Here is a 22,226-nt window from a genome sequence, read left to right as displayed (position 1 = left end):
TTTACAAGACTTTCTTCAAGGGGATACTTCTTCATACTCAACACAAACTGCCTCCAGAGGGTGCTGATTTTTGCTCCTTTTCCAATCCTTTTGTTGATCCCCCATTCCCTTGTGAGGCATCCCAGCTGCTGGGCTGCCTTGCTCTCTAATTCCTGACTGTTGGCTCCAGTACCAGAGCACTGCAGCAGCCAGCTGATAATTAGCTCACCAGGCTGATGGCTATAATATTTATGTGTATCTTGCAGCTTACTGAGGGATAAGGAGTTGATGATTTCTGCATTGTTCGTGATTTCTGTCTCTTTCCCCTCCTGTTCTTGTGACTGATCTGCTGCACAACAGGCTGCCTCTCCAAATCCTCCTCCTGCACCCTCTTGGGAAAAGCTTTCCCCCGACTGAGGGATTTTACTTCTGCCTCTATTGTTTCTTTGTGACAACAGGGGTAACTGATAGAGTTGAGAGGTGGGTGCCTGGCTTAGCCATGGTGCTTTCTGTGTGTCTTCAGGCACAGAGACCATCTCTGCCCTCCAAGGGTACTGAACAGTTCTTGGCAGGGTTAGGCCAGGCCCAGCAGTGTGAGAAGTTGTGTCCCTTTAGCCCAGCCAGGGCATCCTTTTCTCAAGTGTACTGTCACTTCTTCAGGATCCTGCACTTGTTTGGCAGTCAGGTTCCACATGATCAGAGGTAAAAACCTGTTCTAGATACCTTGCCACCCATGACCACACAACCTCAGGGCACATCCCTGTGTGATATTCCTAAATACTCAGTTAATCCTAGAAAAAGCTGGATACAGATTCGTGAGACACACTGATGTGAACATTCCATTACCCAGGAGTGTTCAAAATATGGGGGAGTCATTGTAACAAGCTGGAAAGCAACCCTGCAGGAAGCAAAGAGAAAGGTGCTGTTGTTTCCTCCACAAACTGTGTCTCAGAGGAAAGGAGAGAAAAGGTGTAATTGTTAATTATCTCCACGAGATGGTTCCCAAAGTACTGGGACAGCAGCAACACACAGCCCAAATATCAGATTAGGCTCAGGGCCAGTGCTTTCATCATAGTTCTCCAAGGGAAAACACAACCAAGAGCTACACAGCACAGCAAACTGCAAAAGACAAACCCAGCTTTCAACAAACTCTCAAATTGTCATGTTTACTCTTGAGCAAGACAGGGAGTGGGTAAGGGAACAAATAAACCTGCATCAAGAGTAAGTCAACATCACGACCAGCAATAGCTAAACAGGCATAAAAGGTTCCCTCTAGCACACTCTGGTAAAACATCTTATTATCTTGAGCCCTATGTGTCCATCCTGGGTACCAAAAAGAATTGTGTTGGACAGCAGCTAGGCTGCTCAATCAGTGCCCCCCACCATGGGATGTACTGTGGGTTTTTAGCTCTGTACAGACAAAGGATGGATACAGTCTCTCATAGAGGGATTTTCTGGGCTGAGATAAAGCACATCTGGGGTTAGACATGCCCAACCAAGTTCAGTGTGGTACATCCCACCCTCTGTGCCCAGCACAGAGGAACAGGGAGAGCATTCCTCTCTATCCAGCTGAGGCAGTGTGAGGCCAGAGGCAGGCAAACAAGGGCTTTTCTATTTGCATGCCTTGCTGCTTTACTAAAAGTAAATGCAAAATCATTCAACGAGATCAAAGAGTGATCTCCCTCACAAGCAGGTGAGGGAGATCTGAAGAGTACAAAGACAGTCTACTAAAAGTGCTTTATGATTAAAGCCTATTTCCCTCTGGTCTTTGCGGGTGCTTCAGCTCAGTGAACATGAGTGGGGGCAAGGAGACTCTCAGACCAGAAGAGAAAGAACTTTTTACTGAACCGCTTCTGTTCCTGGAACAATTTAAGGCTGCAATCCTAAAGGTCAAAAATATTGTGGGAAACTGGAATTGATGCCACCAAAAAAAAAAACTTTTTAGTAGATTCTTCTAAAAATCCCTAACTATTAAGAGATAGAGAAGTGTCCCCACACTCTATCCCAGAGAAAAGAAACAGTGAGAAAATCTGTTGGTTGAGTAAAAGACAGTTTAATAGATAAAAGGGGAAAAAATGAAAACCAAACCATGAAAAACAAGCAAGGAAAAAACAATCACTACCAGTTGATTGACAGTCCCCAAACAACAGACCCCTGCAACATCGCCCCTCCCCATCCCCAGTTTTTATTACTGAGCATGATCTTGTACAGCACAGGCTGTCTCTGAGGTCAGCTGCCCCAGCTGTGCCCCCTCCTGCCCCCTGCCCACAACCAGCCCCTCACTGGGTGTCAGAGTGAGGAGCAGAGAAAGCCTTGGTAGTGTGCAAGCACTACTGTGCTGAGCACAGCAGGTCAGCAACATCCAAAGCATGGGACTGCATAGGATACTATCAAGAAAATTAATGCCATCATAAGTGGGATGCAGTAGATCAGGATATTTTTTTTATTTTAATTTGGTTTAAAAAGCAGCTGGGACCTTGTCCTGTATTTTGTGCATCTGTGGAACGGTGCAGCAATTCCATAGTGGTGATAGGTTCAGAGGAGCAGCCACCAGGAATGTCTGGTTGAGTAGCTGGGTGACTGAAGTAAATGGTGTGAATGCCTTCCTCAGACCACAGGCCTCCCTCTCCCTGACCTGCTTTAGAGGTAGGTGGGGACAAGGAACCAAGGAGACAAAAATAAGAGCATGACCAGACCAGAACAGCCCTAAGGTTACACATTGCTAAGAAGCTGTATGAGGTGTGAGGAGTACATTAGTACACAGCAATGACTAATTCACCCAGAGTCTGACAGATAGATACAATATTTTGCTTGTAGTTTACCTAGAGGAAACAAGACAACAAAAATTTCTGAAGAATTACAGGCAAATACCTTAAATATAAGATTACTTGATAATATTGATAAGGGATAATTCACATTGTTTATTTGGTATTTTTTTAAATTAAGGTTGAATAATTCAAAAGCAATCTGAACATTCTGGTGATCAAGATACAAGAAAAGTAATTAATTTTTGATGATTCCCCTTTATTTGTAACAAGTACAAATAAAAACTTGTACTTGCATGAAAAAAATAAATGAGATGTACATAGTTTTGCAGTATGGTTGGTGTTTCTTTGGCATAGCTGAGGTGAAGTGACTCAGAATATCTCCAGCAACCCAAGCTTTTTGCAGCCCTAAATCATTATGAACCAATTAACATAGATGTAAAACAAAGAAAAGATGATGAATGGCTCTTACTTCATGTAATGTGCAAAAACAAGAGCCAAAAAAAGCTGAAATGTGACTCTGGTTGAACTTAGGTAGTTCTTTCAAGCACATTTTTTAATTAGAACTTCAGGGAACTTAATGGGTAAGTGCCTGGAATAAACCACAGTTCTCAGTGGTTCTCTTCTGTCTTCAGCCCTCCTGCTGCAGTAAAAACAGTAACTCAGGGAGAAGTTCCAGAGTCTTGGGAAGAGAGAAAATGCCAGGGCAGGAAAGAGAGAAAGTGCAAGAAAGAAGGGGTCTGGTGTTGAAGCCATTCTCCAGAACAAAGTGAGTCCTGAGTTCTGGATGGTGCTCCTAAACAAAGATTGGGACTCAAGGTTGCTTATTATAAATAAAATATCATGGTATAATGTGGGCAGAATGTACATAGAATATTATGTACATTACACAGGATGTATTTCAGTGTATTTTTAGAGGACAGAGTTTTTATTTATATTTTGCATTTGGTGGAATGCAACACTCGGATCTATGACAAACAAGCTGTGCAATGGGGAGGGAGCGCAGGGGGATAAGGAGGGAGGAGAGAATTTAACAGAAATAACTCCACTTAGTGTTTGACTGAGGGATGTAATGAAATCTGTTTGCTGTGCTAGCTGTCTCCAGATTGGGCTGTAATTACACCACAGAAGGAAGAAAGGTAGCTGAGTCTCAATCTAGATCATTTATGTAAACTCAGCCTTCTTGTCAACGGCATTCTCAGATTGCACGAGTGCAAACCACAAAAATCATCTCCTATGAACAAAACAGAGACGGTCTCAAATTGCAGGCTTCTGATACACCTTATAAGCCGTCTGTAATTGGACTTGAAACTCCAACACACTGAGGTTCAAAACTTCTCCAGTATTTTCTGCATTTTATTCAGGGCAGTGACTACTCACAGAGGACCATTCCTGCTTCCTTTTTGCCAAAGGCTGATGTCTAGCCTTACAAATTAACATTTATCTGGCTTAAATTAACACAAGTGTCACAAACATAGGAAATTCTTTTGTGTAAGACTCTGTTGAAACAAACTGCTGGATCTGAGGGAGGGATATTCCCTCCCCCAGAAGAGTTGGAAAAACCTCGTTCTTTGACCCAGAGCAACATTTTACATAGGCACAGTATAAACTCCAGGCACTCACTTCCCTTAACAGAGCCAAATTAATATTTGATTAAATATTTCAAAGCTCCTACTTACCATGCTTGACACATTTTCTCAGCAAGTTTCTCAAATACAGAACTCATTAGGCACAGGGTAATTTTACATTTGAATACATAAAAAGAGTGTGAGGAGACATAACTGCGTGCAGACAGAGAGGGATTTTCCCCCATTAATCCCCTAAACTGCCCTTCCCCTTGGATAAGGGTAAGTTAATTCCCGGCTTCGGCAGCCCGCTCTCTCTGGGCAGGTTATAGCGGGTTTCTCGTGACACCTGGATCTTCACGCCCTTCCATCCCTCCCTCTCTCCCTGCATCCCTCCCTCTGGCAGGAAAACCACCGGCCTCCGCCCTGGCGCCGTCCCCGCTGGTGCCCAATCAATACGGCCTTATTTCCTGTCCATTTGCTGAGGTCACGGAAACGGGACTCATTAATTATTTCTACCAGTGCAGCCTCAAGTGCGCTTCTGGCACGGCAAGCGAAAACCGTCTGTGACCTTTTTTCTTTCCTCGGCCGAATTTTGCCGGTGGCGGCGGCAGCGAGGGCGCGTTCCCCTGCCGGGACGGGACGAGGCGATCGGAGGCGTGAGGCGGCACCGCCGTCCCCGCCGGGTCGCTTCCACCCGCGGGGCAGCAGGTCAGGGAAACCTGGTCACGGCGCAGACGATGTTGGCCAAGGCGTCCCTGGCCTCCGAGGGAGGGAATCGCTCCAGGGCTGCCAGCGCTCTGTTTCCGTGGCAGCGGCAGAGGTCGATGGCAGAAGTCACACCTTTGCCAGCCTTGATCGCTTCCTGCAGCTGTTGGAAAACACAGGCACATCGGTGTGTGGGGGGGTTTCGGCCCTGCACAATTACCTCTGCGAACACAGGGCTTCTACCGCCTCTTCCCGAGGTAAAGGCAAAGCCAAAGCCATGACACAAAGCCCTTAAAGCCTCTCAGCTGCTCTGTTTAGCTCCCTACCGCAGCGAAACTGTGTGTAATGTAAACTACACCACCCGTTACTTCAGCACATAAAAGATGCTGGCTCTCCAATGGGCACGCTTAAACTAAAAAAATAAAATTAAACTTTTAAATATCTGAACATTTGATAACTCAGCCAGTGCCTGAGAGCTTTTGTTCAGAACTGGCAAACCAGCCATTTGCTCACATTCCTGTTTTCTGCAGTGAAAATCTGCATTTTGTGAACACCCATTCCATCCCCTGCTTTCAAAAACCAGCATAGGACGACACAGGTGGAACGACTATTTTGTAATAGGGGTTTCTATTTATAGACCATGTGATTACATTGCTCATAGTGGACAAAAGCAAATTTTGTCAGTAAAATGTGGTAAACTATCATACTGTACTCATGAAAAGTCCATCTTATCAATAAGGCCAGGGAATTTGACAAAGGCTTGGCGATACACCATAGGAGAAAGAAAATACTTTCATGGAATAACTGACATCTCACAGCAAGTTGCTGGAAAGATCTGGCACCTAAAAAACTTGGGTAAATGATGGGTTAAATTTCCTCTGAAATAATACAGACAAAATTGACAAAATAAAGCATGTTATTTTACCCATACCTGAACTTAGCAGAACTCTAAACAGCTTTTATTAGGGGCTTTTTTATTTTTAATTAGTATTTTCTTTTTGAACAGCATCAGGAGACTGTCATGAAACACTATTACATTTTCTGCTCTAAAATACAGGTGTTCCCAGACCAACTCCAGCCTGATTCCTTATCCAAGAGCCTGGGAACAAAGGTGAGGTGGATCTTTGGGATTTGATTTTTCCAAAAGCATTACAGCATTTCATGATCTTTAACTTGCCCTACCCAGCTTTCACAACTGTCTAACATCATTGCACCAGCTTTTTTTAAAAAAAGACTTTTCTTGGATACAGGTACCTACAGTAACAAACTATACAGGGTTTCCTAAGTCATGTTTTTCATCAATGTTTTCACAGCTCAGTGCCCAAATTATTTTTTAAAATACTATGACCTTACCTATCCAGTTTAAATAATATACATATATATATATATATATATACCTATCTTAAAAAAAATCCTAGATATGACCAAATTGTAAGTCACCCATTTTCTATACATGATTGCATTCAAACAGAATGATTGATGCTTCTTATCTGAAAGTGGATTCATTATCTGTATTTAAAGATGAAATTAGCTGAAAGCATATTACAGCACTTGAGTGTTCAAGTCCCAGTTCATAAAAATTTTATTCTTCTCTTCAGTTGGAATCTTGCTGCACTGTGTGCTGGAAAGGAACTTGCCCTGAGGCATAAATGCATCACATAGCTAATTCAACGCGTCTTCTAATGAGTGGGAATCAGCCATATTTCCAGGGCTCTGCAGCAAAGGTGAGGATAGGTGAGATGAGGTGCTCTAGCAGCGTGCAAAGGTGTCCCTTCCTCTTCTCTGAGGGACAACCTTGTGGGACAGTAGAACCCCACACATCTTGAAGCAAACTCTGCTGAATTTGCTAAATCTTATTACAAAGGATTAGCATAACTTCTAGTACTCATGGAAATATATACTGAGATGTAAAGGAAAGAAAATAGCTCCTAGAAAGTGTTCAAATTGGTGAAAAGCCAGAGAAGCTTAGCTTAGGCATATATATGCTCACATATATGTACCATGACTGAGTTGAAAGAGCAGAGCCTGGAAAGGGGGAGAATCCTAACACAAGGACACAATCCCTTTACACGCCTGTCTTGTGTAAGCCCTCAGACACATGCACTGCTTTGAAGCCAATACAATCACAAAGCTCATGTCAAACTATAGGCAGAGGATCACTACACAAAAATCAGACTAATCCGCTGTTGAGTGTTTCCCAGAAAAGTTCAAGGAACCTCAAAATGGAAAATACCTGCTTACATGGACAGCTTTTCAGTTAGAGATCCTCCTATGTAACAATTCATAGGCCTCAAAACGTACCTGGTTTGTATTCCCTTTGCAGAAGCAGCTGGTCAGCTCAAATAAGCATACACAGAGGCAAAGCAGTCTGAACTAACCAGACTACACACTAGCTCTATCTCAGCAGGGGTTGTAAAAGGGAAAAAAGAAGTACAAATATGGCTTTTTGTAGTGGGAAACTTCTAAAAGAAATACAGGAACTAACTCTGACAAACCAGGCTTCAGCAGCTCTGCTGTATGCAAAAGTCCCCTAATTTAAGATTTTAGTTGCACTCTTGTTTATATTACAGTTACGTTTTCAGACTCTGTCTCTCAGATTTTGAGCTTCAATAATTTTATGTAATGAACTTCACAGACTAAGGACACAGAAGAAAAAAAATCAATGTATCCAGTATAGATGCATTATTTTCAAATCTGGATAGGAGCAGCTTATTTTTACAGCAAATTATCAGAAAAGCAGAATTTACTGCTTTGATTTTTTACTTTATAAACTTTATTTAAGCTGCCTCATTGATTTCTTCTAAATATAAGAATCTGCTCTTTTAGTCTCTACTTATATGGCATATTTAATTTTGTGCATATTTCCACTTGTAGGAACAACTTAATCCACACAACCTTCTTCAAAATGATATTCAGTAATTAAAACTGAATACAAGTCAAAACACAGATTGCTTAGCTACACTTTTCTCCATTTGAACTGCTAGATATGCTGGAATACTGCATTTTTGCTTTTAAGCTTTTGTTCAGACCATTGGCATTAAAGCCTTACTTCATTCTAGAAGTGCCAAGACTCTGAAAAAATCACCAACTGGGTTTTGGTTATTTAAATTCAGCTTAAAGAATAGTCTTGCAATAGCACAGCCAAGCTGAGGCTCAGATGAGATGTGATCTCCTCCACCACGTATCTGCACTGTTCTGCAACCTGTGCCCTTGCAGATACTCAGAACTTAACTGAGCAAACCCACACTGGCTCTGCTTTGAGAGAGAGGCTGGACCAGACATCCCCCAGAGATCCCTTCCAGCTTCCAGTACTGTATGATTCTGTGAAGAGACTTCAAAGTACCATGTTTCTCAGTCTGTTTGTTTTAAAAGGGCAAAGAGAGGGCTTCTCACCCATACCACAAAAGTGAAGGATTTGCCTGTCAGACCAAGTGCTCTGGATTGCTGTTGGACAGAACAGCTGGTCTGAGGGCAGCAAGAGGTCAGAGAGGAAAGCTAGGAACTGCTGGATTTTGGAGACTGAAGAACTAAAGGAGTCAAAAACTAAGCAGGTGTTCAAGTACAAAGTCAACTAATTTCAAATCTTCTCTGCTGAGACATTTCTGCTTCGTGAGCCAAAGGAAAGAAGATTCCTTTCACAGTGCTACCTGTAGGGAGCAACAAATCAGGAGCAGGGTGGGGAGGGGTGGGAAGACTCACTGAATACGTGGTGAATATTTTGGCTGTAATAGACTTTATATGCAAAGGGAGAAAGACAGCACTGAAATTCCTGATGTTTTTTTTTCTTAGTCCAACCTAGGATTAACTTTTTCCGATTAGTAATTATTTCCGATTAATTATTTCAGTGGCAATATCTCAAAAGTAACTTCAGATTTTTTTGTTGTTGTTTTAAAAGGATGATCCTAAACCAGATAATTTGTTATCTACTGAAATCTTTGAATATCACACATTCTCTCTGATCCTGAAGCGAGCTAAAACATTTTACATTTCTGAAGTACACAGTACTTGCTGAAACAAAAAGAAACCCCAAAACCTAAATTGATCTGTGGCTGAGTGACAGAATAATGCTCAAAATGCCTGCAGTGTTCTGCACTGGCTTTCCTAAATTTGTTTTCCCTTTTGTGGGAGCAGCACGCTTAATAAGCACTGGTGTTTTAGACCACTGAAATGTTAACCTTAAAAAAGTATCAACATATTTCATAGGTAGTAGATCAATTTTGTCAAATTTTTTCTTTGTTTACTAAAGAAGTACTTTGGAACATTTCAGCATCCATTCTTGCAGCTGGACATAGGGTTGAGCTCTTCCTTCTCAAAAATACACTGCACAATCATTTATTTGCATCACTTCATAGCATAGATATAAATTTATTTTTTAAAAAATCTTTTGTTTGCTATATGCAACATGATATGCCAGCTGAAACCAGGGCAGTATTTATCAAATATTTCCTGAGAAACTCTTCTGTACAAAAGATAAAGAAATGCATCTTCAAAGGGCCCAAATGCTCTGCAAAAGCCCCCATTAATAGAGTAGAATTTATTTTCTTTATTCATCTGACAAACAGAAAAAAATTCTTTTTACTTCAAACTGAAACCCACACTACATATAGGATGAGACCAAATGTGGGGAGGGTCGTCCCCAACAGGAGAGGAAAGATGGCCTGCTTACAGGGAACACTGCTGTTACACAGCTCTTAAAATACTCTGCCAAAAAAATTACAAGCCATCCCAAGACACTGATTGATTGTACACATTCTTTATTATTTTGGAAGGGACACCAAAGCATTTCTATGCCTTTCACAATGAACTTAACAAGACCCACCAGTTCTTAAATCTAAACAATGGAGGTTGTGAAGACTCTTCACCCAAAAGCATAATTTTCTTAAATCCCCCTAATACAAAGCGTTTGTTAATTGTCATCTTAGCACACACAAGCAATCAACTTCATATTTATGTTAAAACATATTATTTGCTTTAATGAAACAAATTTATGCTGCATTTATACCCCAAAGAAGTGGGAAAATACCCACTGATTACAAAGATGCAACTGATTGTTGGTACTGGATGTGCACCTTGATAATTCAGATATTAATTCCAAAAAATAAGAAAATTGCTTCATCTGAATCACTTTGGATGCTTTTGTAATACTACTAACACATCTAAAAAGCCCTATTGACTGACTATGCTGTGTTTTTTATTATATGTAACAAAAGGAGCTAATGGCAGTGGTTGCTCCAAAACAAACACGACAAATCTTCATGCAAAACCAAGAGTGTCATAAGCATCTACACACAACGCTCTGTTTTTAACTCTTTGCTGCATTTCAGGAGCAAGAGGGTGAGCAGCCTGTGGCCTACAGTCCCATGATGACTCCTGGCATGTTAACAAAGCCATGGGATGACTGTTCCTTACCCCATGGGGCTGCAGACCCACAGCCAGCACTGCACAGGATGGCTGCACTCGCCGTGGCAGCCAGCGGTGGGGTGGGCAAGGGCAGCCTGCACCTCTGGCTGGCACCTCTGGCTGGCACCTCTGGCTGGCACTGTGCTATTGTTATTTATTAGCAGCATGGCAGCAGGCTACCACTGAGAAACCTCCTTGTAGCCAAATGTGACCTTTCCCATTTTTCTTCTGTTTCCCACCATCTGGGAAGTCAAGACTTCAGTACCATGCAGTGTATGAACAGCTGGATCTGCCCCATCCTGACTCACGCCTTCCAGCATGGTACAAACTCAGCTCCTGGTGTTGATGTAGTGCACAATATTTCATACACAAACCAAGAAAGTATGTCATAGCATGCCATGCCAGACTATGCCATACTTTCCAAGCCAGTTTGGATGAAAGGCCTCTATAACAGACAGCAGAGCAAATGGACAGGGATACAAAAAAAAAAAAAAAGTTTTGCTACATCCTCTCTCACTTGACTTAATTTATCTTTTCTGAATATTGCATTTAGAAAAGTGACAAATCATTGCATAGCACAGTAATTGGCTGCAAAACACAAGATTTATTTCTTTATTTAGTATTATAATTTTTCTAGAGCCTTGGCCAGAAAACAAGAATTACTCCTAGCTTACTCATTTCTGCTACTAGTTGGGCCTTTGTTACACTCCTTTAACAAGTCTGTATGATGCCAAGCATTAAGGCCTCAGCTTTAGCAGAGAGATTTTAATCAGTATTATCAAGTGGTAACAATTACATTGAGAATCTCAGTTGTTGTTTGAGAATTACACAGCTTATCTTGCACACAAGGTATGCGTAACATAGATAAAAGCTTTTTGATTTTAAGAAGTCTGAGATTTTTGCCACGTACAAATGAGGGGGATGGGAAAGTTACATACATGAAATTTGTCCCTTACTTTCTCTTTTGTTATCTGAGAAACACCACAAAAATAGCTGAAACAATTTTTTCACCTCTTTCAGAGACTTTCAAACACCACAACGATGGATCAATAATTTGCCTGGATGCAGTGTGATAGCATAGGAAAAAACAGAGTGAGAATGAAACCCTCAGACACTAATGTGAGAAAACATATATTCAGAATACAGACAATATAAAAAATCTTTCTGATAAAAAGATTCAACAAACCTGGGATGAAAAATCCCTAAAAAAATTTGCAAAATATAGTGACTTTATTGACCTGGTAGTCTCAGACTTAATCAAATTAATAGAAAGCTTTTCACATTATATTTGTGTCAGAGACCTCACCAAACTTGCTAGTATGATGCAGCTATTTTTTTGTCAGTGAAAAAAATCAGGGGTTCCATTTTAATATAACATGCATCAAAAGAACAATTCAGAATTCTTAAGCAGTCTCAAATTTGAAATAAAACCTTCACTGTTTAAGAAGGCATGTTAAATGTGTGGATCTCAATTTCTCAAATTTACTTTCATTATTTTAATTGAAAGTGCAGCAAGCAAGGTAAAACTTTCTTAAGTAGGCTAACAACTTTTGTATACGCATATTTATGAGTTTAACTAAAGGAATAATATTTTTATCTCAATTAAGTGGCACACTGAAGTTCATAATAAAAACTAAGAGAAGAAAAATAATCAAAATTTTCAAAAGTTCTACAGGTAGTTTTGGTGATCTTTGCTTTTACAAAACTAAAGAGGAGATATTTTGAAGGCTCAAAGAGACACAAGCTCCAAGATTTGATTACAAATATTAAAGTAACTGTATCAACTGAATATAAGATAAGACGGGACTGTGATGCTGAGAAGAAAAGACTGAGCAATGTGCAAAGCACTGCCTGTGGTGATGGAAGAGGAAAGACAACCCAGCAAAAAGCAAAAAATAAAATACTGATTTGTAGAGCACATCATGCCCTCTAACTGGCTGTGTGCATGTGCTGGTCAAGTCGTTCTGCTGGGGACAGCTGCAGGTTCCTGAGTTCATTTAGCATAGATATTACTAATGACCACTTTTACTTTAAACCAACTAACATAGAAAAGAGGGACATGATAGCCTAGGCTTTTGCAACTGACCTCTTAAAAAAACCAAACAAACTAGACGTTGTTTGAACTCACAAAATCATGCACAATTTTTCATATCCATTCACTTTATAATATCTGTGCTTGTGCAAGAGATAGTTACCTAAAGCCAGCAAAAATCATGTGCTTTCTTGCAGAAATCAATTGCTCAAAATACAAAACTTGAAGGGCCTTCTCTCTTTCTTTACCTTTTATTCAAGTGTCCAAGTAACTGAAGCATAATATAAGTTTTTTAACTTCATGTGAAGGATACAAGATCTGAAATAATTTCAGTCAAAATGTAGAATAGTCTGACAAATGTTTGATTTAGTAAAGCAAATTTAGATGTTTTTCTTCCCCCTTTGCCTTTTTTTCCCAAAGTATGGAAATTATACTGTGTGGATTTGTGGAAATGACAATTGTGGATCACAATTATAACAATTAAAAGGAGAAAACTCGTTCTGGACTTGCAAAAGTAACCTAGGTTAAATATTCACAGGATTGGTCCCCAAGACATCTGAAGAATAAATTTGGTACCCTCAGTGGTGATTTAGAAGAAAGAAAACTGCTATAAATGTGACTGGTGTAGAGAGCAACCTAAAAGCATAATGATTTTAAATGGCAAAGTAAGTTGAGATCCCTCTGCTATTCTAAAAGGAAGGAAGGGCAGAGAGGCTTTTAAATAATCCAAATAGCAATTTTTGTTAATACAGAATAATTACAATGATCTGACCCATACTTGTGTGTTACCCTTCCATATGAGCAGCAATCAGTCAGAGCTGTAACACTCTTCAGGCCCTACTTCAAGAAGCAATTCTCAATCATGCTCATGGCTCAGTAATTTATATATTATTTCTCCACTGATGCTGGAGATAACTGACTGGACTTCATGATCTGCTTAAGACTCAGAACAAGTCAGGATCATGCTCAGTGAGCTTGGGACACTGCCATCTCTCTCCATCACACATGTGCTGTGCTGCAATATTTAACCAGGGGAACCTTTCAGCCATCTCCTGCAGCCCTTTGAGAGTTTCAAGGTGTCCCAGCTACTTCCAGTACAGCTCCTTAGTTCAGGTCTCCTTTTATTATAGAGAAGTAGCAAATACAGTGCTGTAAAGTTAGAAGTTGTAATGGGGACTGGAAGAAACCAAATTATTGTATTTGTGTATTTTTTAATAGATGGCATGGAACTAAGGAGATATTAAAAAAAATGTACCCTAACAATAGAGAGTGACCACTGATAGGATCTAACCTGCAAATGACTCCAGGAAAAAAAGACACAAAAGCCATCAGAAGGCTGGTTTGAAAACTGAGTTTGGGGAAGCAAATGGGAGAAATGACAGTAAAAATAATTATTCAATAACTACATTATTAAATTACTATTATTAGATATATTATTAAATTACTATTATTAAATAGCTACATTGTATAGTTACAGTGCAACTGTCTATTAATGGCTTTTTAAAATCAAGAAATTGCAGGAGCCATTCTCCCTCCCTTCATATTCACACATACAACTTACAACCTTGCTTTAATAAGGAAGTTTCTCTCAGTTGTCAAGAATATTCTCAAAAATATTTTTTAAATATTAAAAGTGAGATATAAATGTGATTTACCAACCTTCTTATAGTCCACAATGTTTCCTTTTCCTTGTGCCTTAAAAAGAAAGAGATTTTTTTATCAGACACTACATACTACAAACCAGAGTTGCAAGAATAAAGAATGCAATTAAATGAGCTACTACTTTGAACATTACTTACTTTCTTTAGGAATCTGATACAGAAAACCCTAAAATACAACCAAATGTGTTACCAGCTTACACAACATGGCTCTGTTTCAGATGAGAGCTGCAGATACTCAGCGTAATTTTTAGGCTTTTTTTATTATGACTTGTAGTTAAACATTTGGTGAATCCAAAATGTTTTGGTCTTAAGAAATCTTGCTGTTTGCATTAATTAATCTCTCCCATGAGATTCTGTAATAAACTCTACTTCCTATCAGCAATAACAGGATTTACTTTCTTTAAAGAGAACTCTGTATACCTACCCTGTCTTGCATGAGGCAATAGTCTAGAGCCCCCAAAAGGGCTGTTAGACCCTGTCAGAGCTGTGACCAGGCTGGAAGCGCTTTTAATTTAAGTATCAGCATCACCTTTTGAGTAAGTGAGATAAATAAATCAACCTGTAACTCCTAATATATTCAGAAAGAAATACAAACCATTTTTAAATTTCTTCTTGCCCAGATGCAAGCAAATATGCTGTCCAACTTTCTGATTTCTGTCACAGAATGATGTAGAAGATGTCTTTCTCATTCGTACTCTGACAGAACCAGATCATTAGCACTTAACCAACCTGAAAACCCTTCCCTGAGATCTGATCTGGATGTGCCATTATCACTTCATCTAACTCTAGCTCTTCTCTTTCCAGATTGAGAGAAAAATAAAAAATCTGTTTCTTTCTCTGTAGCTTCCTCAAGGGAAGACCCCAAACCTCAATTCTTCTGCAATGTGTCTCCTGAAAAGATGTAGATTAGGACCAGTACCTCTCCATGTCCTCTGTGGGGACTTCAGAGATCAGCCCAAAGGAGCAGACCAGCTGGGACAATGAGAAGAGCTGAGACCTGCACTGAAGAGGAACACTGTGTAGCAAGCATAGCTTCAAAGAGATGCTGCCAAGCTGGCCCACACTTTAAAAAATGAATTAATCTTTGTAAAGGAGGAAATATAACATAGAGAAAAGAACTGATGAGAGACTAAACAAACTGAAGATGAAGGAGAACAGTAGATAACAGAACTGATTCCTCTGAAGGATAAAGGGGATTGATCCACAAAACCCCTTTGCTTCTCTCTTTAATCTTAGGAGCCAGCTTTTCTGGAATGCATGTTAAGAAGACAGCCTGACAGCATTTGGGAGTAGCAAAACCACTGCCAATTACTGCTTCCTTATTTGTATATTCCCATCTTATTTGATTTGACAATTTTTATTCACCTGATTGGATCTTACAGCTGCTTCAAAATATATCTAGTAGTTATATTGTATATTAGAGCACCAGAAACATGTTCGTTAACAAGTGATTGCCTATATGCAGATTCACACTGCAGCAGAGAATCTGACAAGGTGTTTGAGGAAGATGCTTTTCAGCTGCAGCAATAGCAGGAAAGGTGTGCTCCATGTGCCTCCTCCTGTGCTTATTCTCATTACCAACAGCAAGAATACTTTCTCATGATCTGCTCCTGTCAAGCATTAAAGTCCATGGCTCTTGAGCTCCTCCAGGCAGCAACCTCACACAATCTGTCTCCTAAGCCTTCTTTACTACAACTGCACCATTCTTTTTTTCCTTTTTTATCCTCACAGTAGTACTTTGGCTCTCTAACTTTTTCTGAACCTCATCTCAGACACACAGATGGTTTTTTAACCTTTTACATCAGACTTGCTCAACTGGTTAAGCTTCTGACAGGGCCTGAGTGCACTGCATGCGCTTTACCTATTAAAATCATACAAATGACATTGCATGAGAGGGGGGCTTAGGAGTGCACCCCTATGAGCACGGGCATCATGAGGAAGTGTCTGGTTTGAGAGCTTGGCCTACACTGAATGTCACATAGTGAAAGTGACTGTGGGTGATATCTCAAAGAGCATGTAGTTAATCAAAGATAAATTTCCTCTCTAAACCAGCACAGGTCAAGAAAGGCTCCTGGACTAGGTGTTCCATATTGTAGTTGGTAGTAGTGGTAGCATAGTAAATACCATGTATAAAGTATGTGTATAATAAATAAATGTATTAAGTACAGCAGTCCTAGTAGATAGCAAATACTTTTGCATAGTGCATGTCACTTGGCACCCCCACCCTTTTCACACAGAACTGCTTCATTGTTTCCATAATGCCCATTTTTGGTACGAAAATTTAGTAAGCAGACGGCACTCCTGGAGTCCTGCAACCTCCTCTAGATTCTGCAGATGGGAAATTGTTTCAATGCTTTTATACACTGTGCTGTGGAAATGCCATTACTCTCCAACTGCAATAATCCAAATCCATTTACATTCAACTCGCATATGAGCCTTGTGTTGAGACTGTTGAGTTCCAAAAAACCTCATAATGCTTTATGAACTACTAGTCCCTAATTTCAAAGTGACAATAGGACTGCTGCATTTTAAGATCCCCCCACTCTATACCACTGTAGGACTGTAGATTCTGCATACACCTCCCAAAATCTGAAGAGGCTGAAGAGACCATGCCTCTTGCTTGCAGTATGTGAAGCACGTTAGAACACAGAACTAGGCAGAGGTTTATACTTCACATCCTGCACCTGATTCCTGCTTTCAAACCAGCAGAGAAAGGAGCCATCAGCAAGCACATCTTGAATGAATTTGCTTGCACAGAGACAGCTTCTTATTGAAGGCAGCAGCCTTTCTAACAAACTGTATAACAACAAGCATGAATTTCCAAGTGGCAGTCATCACTGTTGTTTAGACAGATAAAACATGTCCAACTGATGAGGGAACTCAACAGAATGCTTAATTTTGGCCATTTTGGTGCTTCCTCCTCCCCCTTTCCCTTCTTGCTGTCTTCTACAGTTATCTATTTATGCTTCAGCAACATCCAGGGAACTATTCATGGACTTGAATCCTGCTGTGGTACATGACAGTTACCACATAGTTATTTTATTCTTATTGTCTTCCTCATGTAAAAATTAGAGGAAAAAAATAGGTAAATAAGGGAATTAAGAACAAGAGTATCAGACAGCTAGATCTCAAAACTATTTTGTGATGGTCAGAAAGCCCAGCCCCAAAGATCTTTCCCCTTCCATTGAAAATTACTACTCCAGCATAATTTTGGCAGAAGGAAATGCATGCCTACCTTTCAACCACAGTGATGGTTGAAGTTCTCTGCTTTAAGCTGCCAGTGAAAGTAGCTTTACTAAGACATGGGACTGCACAAGCAGCACAGAGGAAGGCACATATGCTCCACACAAATGAATCTGCCTATTACACTGATATACAAAAGTCTGACAGAGCTTGACTGTCAGGTCCCTACATTTCCCCTTGTTTAAAGTGTGGATGAGAGAAGTATTAAGCACTGCAGAGCATAGGGAAACCTCTTGTTAATTTCTAAGTTCCTGTGCAGATTCAAAGTACAGGTAGGAGGAAATAAACAAATGGCAAAACCAGGAAATTCTAAACAGTGCTTTATTTTACCTCTCTAATCTGTTTAAGCCATGCCTCCCTTCCACGGAATTCCTGATGAAGGATTGCAGGAGCAGAATTCAAACTGAAGGCCATGGTGTCACTAGAAGTTTCTTTAACAAATGGCTGCAGGTCTGAATGTAGCTGGAAAAGAAGAATACAGACACATTCAGTTCCCAGGAACAGTCTATACGTATCCACCCACTCCTCAAATTGAGGTCCACATCCTGGTTCTACACCTACTCACCACTTCCTACTTTGACACTTGTACTCTGGTTGCACTTTTTCAAGTTTGGGGGAGGGAAAGAAAGATGTTGAAAGCCTTGCAGTGGTAGAAAGATGTGGTAAAGCGAAGCAAGAGAGTCTGCAAAGACACAGATAAAGGACAGCTTGCAGAGCTGGGCAAGGCATGGGACACAGCCAGGTAGGAGACTGTGGAGAGGCAAGAAACAGAAAAAATATAAAGGAGAGAATGATCCAGTCTTTGGTGGGAAGAAGATCAGCTTTTAATCTGTGCAGAGTACTACATTCTACTTTTGAGTACTTGAGAAAGCAGATACAGTATGACCTTTCTTCTAGCAAAGCAAATGCTACATAGCTAGGAGCTTTCCATGAAAATTATGCAATCCTTAATATACAACTATGTGTCAATGGTGGATATATTAATATTAAAGCATATACAAAATATTAAGGATATAACTGCACTTCAAGTAATTTATTGGTAGAATTGTACCTAGTAATGGCATATAGTGGCATTCCTGTGGCAGTAAAATTGTGCTTTATAAAACCACTTCCTCCTCCTGTAGGAACTAGAAACTGCATAAATCAACTCAGCTGAAGCAGATGGGAGGTCTGTCTGCCTGTCTCTAGCTACATCTAACCTCACAAGTGAGGCAATACAGCAGAAGCAGATCTGTGTTTTCCTCTGGACTAACTCTAGCTTCAGACTCAATGTCTTCTAGTGGAGGTCAGAGACCTTGTCCAGGAAGTCCTGCTGCTGTAGAGGTGTAGGATGTTCCTGTTCAGATATGGTGACCTCCCTCCTTATCTTCCCTCTGTCCTCTATGGAATTTCCCTCCACAGCAGGTTATTCAGAGGAGATATGGCTCAGTCCATGCTGCTGCATGGGCAATTGAGCCTCACAGCACAAATCTCTGCATGGTGGCAGCCAAGACCCAACACATTATGTACAGACTGAGCAATGAGAGGCTGGAAAGCAGTGCTGCAGAAAGGGTCCTGGAGATCCTGGTTGATGACAAGTGGAACATGAGTCAGCAGTGCCCTGGCAGCCAGGAGGGCCAGTGGTGTCCTGGGGGCATCAGGCTCAGCATGGCCAGCCAGGCAAGGGAGGGGATTGTCCTGCTCTGCTCTGCACTGGGGTGGCCTCATCTCCTGTCCTGTGAGCAGTTTTGAGCACCACAATATAAGAAAGGCATTAAATTATCAGAGTGTCCAAAGGAGGCTACAAAGACAATGAAGGGCCTTGAGGGGAAGCTGTATGAGGAGTGGCTGAGGTCACTTGGTCTGTTCAGCCTGGAGGAGACTGAGAGGAGACCTCATTGCAGTTGTCAACATCCTTGTGAGGAGAAGAGGAGCAGCAAGCACCGATCCCTTCTCTGTGGTGACCAGTGACAGGACCCAAGGGAATGGTCTGAAGTTGTGCCAGGGGAGGGTTAGGCTGGATATTAGAAAATATCAACCAGGGAGTGGTTTGCTACTAGAATAGGCTCCCCAGGGAAGTTGTCACAGCACCAAGCCTGAGAGAGTTCAGAAGTGTTTGGACAATGCTCTCAGGCACATGGTGACTCTTGGGGATGGTCCTGTGCAGGGCTGGGAGTTGGACTCGATGATCCTTGTGGATCCCTTCCAATTCAACATATTCTATTACATGTTTCCTCCTGCAACTCCTGTTAATGGGACAGTGGGTTTACGAGTAATGAAGGAGCAGAAAAGGTAAAGCTGCTGCAGAAAGATGTGCTAGAAGGAAGTTAACAGAGCCTTTAATGTAATGAGCTCCATTGCCAGGAGTGTGATTTTGGTAATTCACAAGCTCTGTTCATACCAACAGCTTCTGCAAACATCTCACTCCATACAGCAGTCAAATTTCTCAACACTCACCTGCTGGCTAAGATCTACAGCATAAGTCATGCTGTATATGACAGAGCTCACAAGCAACACATCTTACAAGCCCTTCCTTCTGTATTTAAGCTCCCAGAACAAAAGGAAAAGGTGTACCTTATGACTCATAGACATATGCTTCCCATACTGGAATGCCATGTCCTGGATCTCAGCGCTGTGCTTTGCTAGCTCCATTGCAGCCTGGCAGCTCTTGGCCAGCAAGGCACTGTGCCTGAGGAAAACCTGCTCCTTCCACCTAGATATGCCAATGTCATCTGTGAGGCTGTTCTCCTGAAAATGAAACAAAGGCTAACATGAAAACACCAAAAACTGCACGTGTCAGCTCACAGAAGTTAATAGTGCGGCACGTGTGAGTTCTGTGTAGTACATAACAAAACAAACCAAACTGGGTGCCATGTGCCAAATAAATTCTTTTAGGGATGAATAGAGGAAAATATCAGAATAAATATATTGGCAGTTTCAAACAAAAACCTTTTCCATTTTCCTGTCAAAAGGCAATGAAAAACATGTGGAACTGTCAAGGTTCAATATAAATATATATTTTTTTTAATTACTGTATCATCACACTGAACATTAACAGCAAACTATAGCCCTCATGAGGGACTGGGGAGGAAAAAAACCCACAACCAAAATTCCAAAACAAAACCAAAAAGCAACTCCTCCCCCCACCCAGAGTACATCTGCACTTCAGCCCCCTCCCAGTTACCAAGAACCAACAATCCCAAACAAACTTGAGAAGTCCCTACAATTTTTCCTTTGTAGTCAGGAAAAAAACTAATTGTAACAGGTGTTGAAAATTCTTATAGACTGCAGTGGAAAAATGAAGGGCTGTGAGAGAGGACTTATACCTCTTCTGCTTCCATATTAAGGGTGAGGAGCAACTGAAAGTATTAAAAAAATAACTAAAGTTGCAATTTAGAAGTGTCGAGGATTAATTATCAGGGGCTGATAGAGGCACGTCAGTTATGCCTCTACTGAACTTTACCACCTTGACTATAAGGTCAGAGATGCTCAACCTGTCTAAAAATCTTTTGTATCCAACATATTTATTTGGATAACTTTCCACAGTGTTTTAATTAACACAAATCAAATACTTTCTCCCAAAATCCAAATTCAGTTGCCACTCCTTTGACTCATAAGGTGTTAATATGCTACTAATTCATTCATGTCTTCAAAGCTAGACACTACTTTAATCTGTCTCACGTACTGACATGCCTTTAGGTACTCTCTAAGAAGGAAGGCGTGGGGGGGGAACCCCAAAACCAGAAAAGATCACAGCTGTTTTGCTTAGAAAAAATAAAATCTGTAATGAGAAGCTACAGAAAAAAAAATTAAAGCACAAAAATGTTCAAAATTTTGTAATTTCTCAGTTCAGCTGAATCTGTAACGTACACTAAGCCGAAAGATATTCTTCAACAGAGTAATATAAAAACCACTCTTATACAACAAACCTTTTCCCTCAAAGTGATGTCAATTAAATTACTTAGAAATGAGCAAGAAGTAATTCTGTGTGACCCTATAGTTTTCTAGCAAGGTATTATCTGTCATGAAATCAGTAACAAATGAAATAGAATCCATCCATTCAGCTCTAATTTTCCTCCCTTATGGATATCACCCAGAAGTGCTGTGTTACAAGGGAGAGGATAATTTGAGACTAATGGAAAAAGTAGGAGAATTCTGCAATGCCAAGTAACACAGAGCTGTATCAAAATGCCTTTGCTTTCAGACATACTATTAAGTTATACAAGGAAAGTGAAGAACAGCGAAACCACATGTTTGCTATTATGCATATGACAACTTACAAAGTCAAGCCTCAACTTTCCTCTGTTTCTGTATTTTTGTTTTAATATTTTAAATCAGCCCAGAGCATGTGCAAATTCCCATGACTGGCAAAATGTCAAAATGAGCATTTAATTCAAGTAGTTTCCCATATATCAAGTCTCTTTTTTTCCATTTAGATATAGGTCAATTTATTTTAAATTTAAAATCAGGAGCTGTTGGAAGACGAAACACAATCTTTTCCTTAACAACCAATCTGCTCAGTGAAAAAACAGTACTTACTAAAATTCACTGGATGATACTGAAAATTTGCAGTGATTTTTATAATTGTTTGTTTTACATCAAATAAGAAAAAAATACTCTAGAAAGGTATCCTGAAACAATTTTGAAGTTAAAAAATATTTCAGAAGACCCATAAATTGAAAAGGATTGCTTTCTGTAGCCTTTGAGCAGCAAGAGAAGTGCAAACATTATCCAATATCAACTGAAGGAACTGAAGAAGCTTAAGCAGTCATTGCAACTCAATGTACACAAGAAAATTAATTCTATGATTTGTTACAAAATAATATTCCTAAACAAGTTTCAATTTCCTTAACAGGATTGAAAATTATGGCAGAAAAAGTTACTGTCCACTACA

General features: G+C 40.3%; 1 protein-coding gene across 1 annotated transcript in view; it reads right to left on the bottom strand.

Annotated features, from left to right (window-relative positions):
* Positions 1-2,273: 2,273 nt before the first annotated feature.
* The window catches only part of PDSS2 (decaprenyl diphosphate synthase subunit 2), a 111,349-nt gene continuing 91,396 nt past the window's right edge, over positions 2,274-22,226 (bottom strand). Inside the window, exons 5-8 of the mRNA XM_058801748.1 lie at positions 19,907-20,080; positions 17,684-17,815; positions 14,109-14,144; positions 2,274-5,180 (exon numbers count right to left, since the gene is read on the bottom strand). Of these exons, the coding sequence (XP_058657731.1) occupies positions 5,022-5,180; positions 14,109-14,144; positions 17,684-17,815; positions 19,907-20,080 (501 nt within the window). The 3' untranslated portion in view covers positions 2,274-5,021. The remainder of the gene's footprint in view (positions 5,181-14,108; positions 14,145-17,683; positions 17,816-19,906; positions 20,081-22,226) is intronic.

This window comes from Ammospiza caudacuta, chromosome 3 (genome assembly GCF_027887145.1).
Source record: "Ammospiza caudacuta isolate bAmmCau1 chromosome 3, bAmmCau1.pri, whole genome shotgun sequence".
Classification (NCBI taxonomy): Eukaryota; Metazoa; Chordata; class Aves; order Passeriformes; family Passerellidae; genus Ammospiza; species Ammospiza caudacuta.
This window is presented reverse-complemented; position numbering and strand designations above follow the sequence as displayed.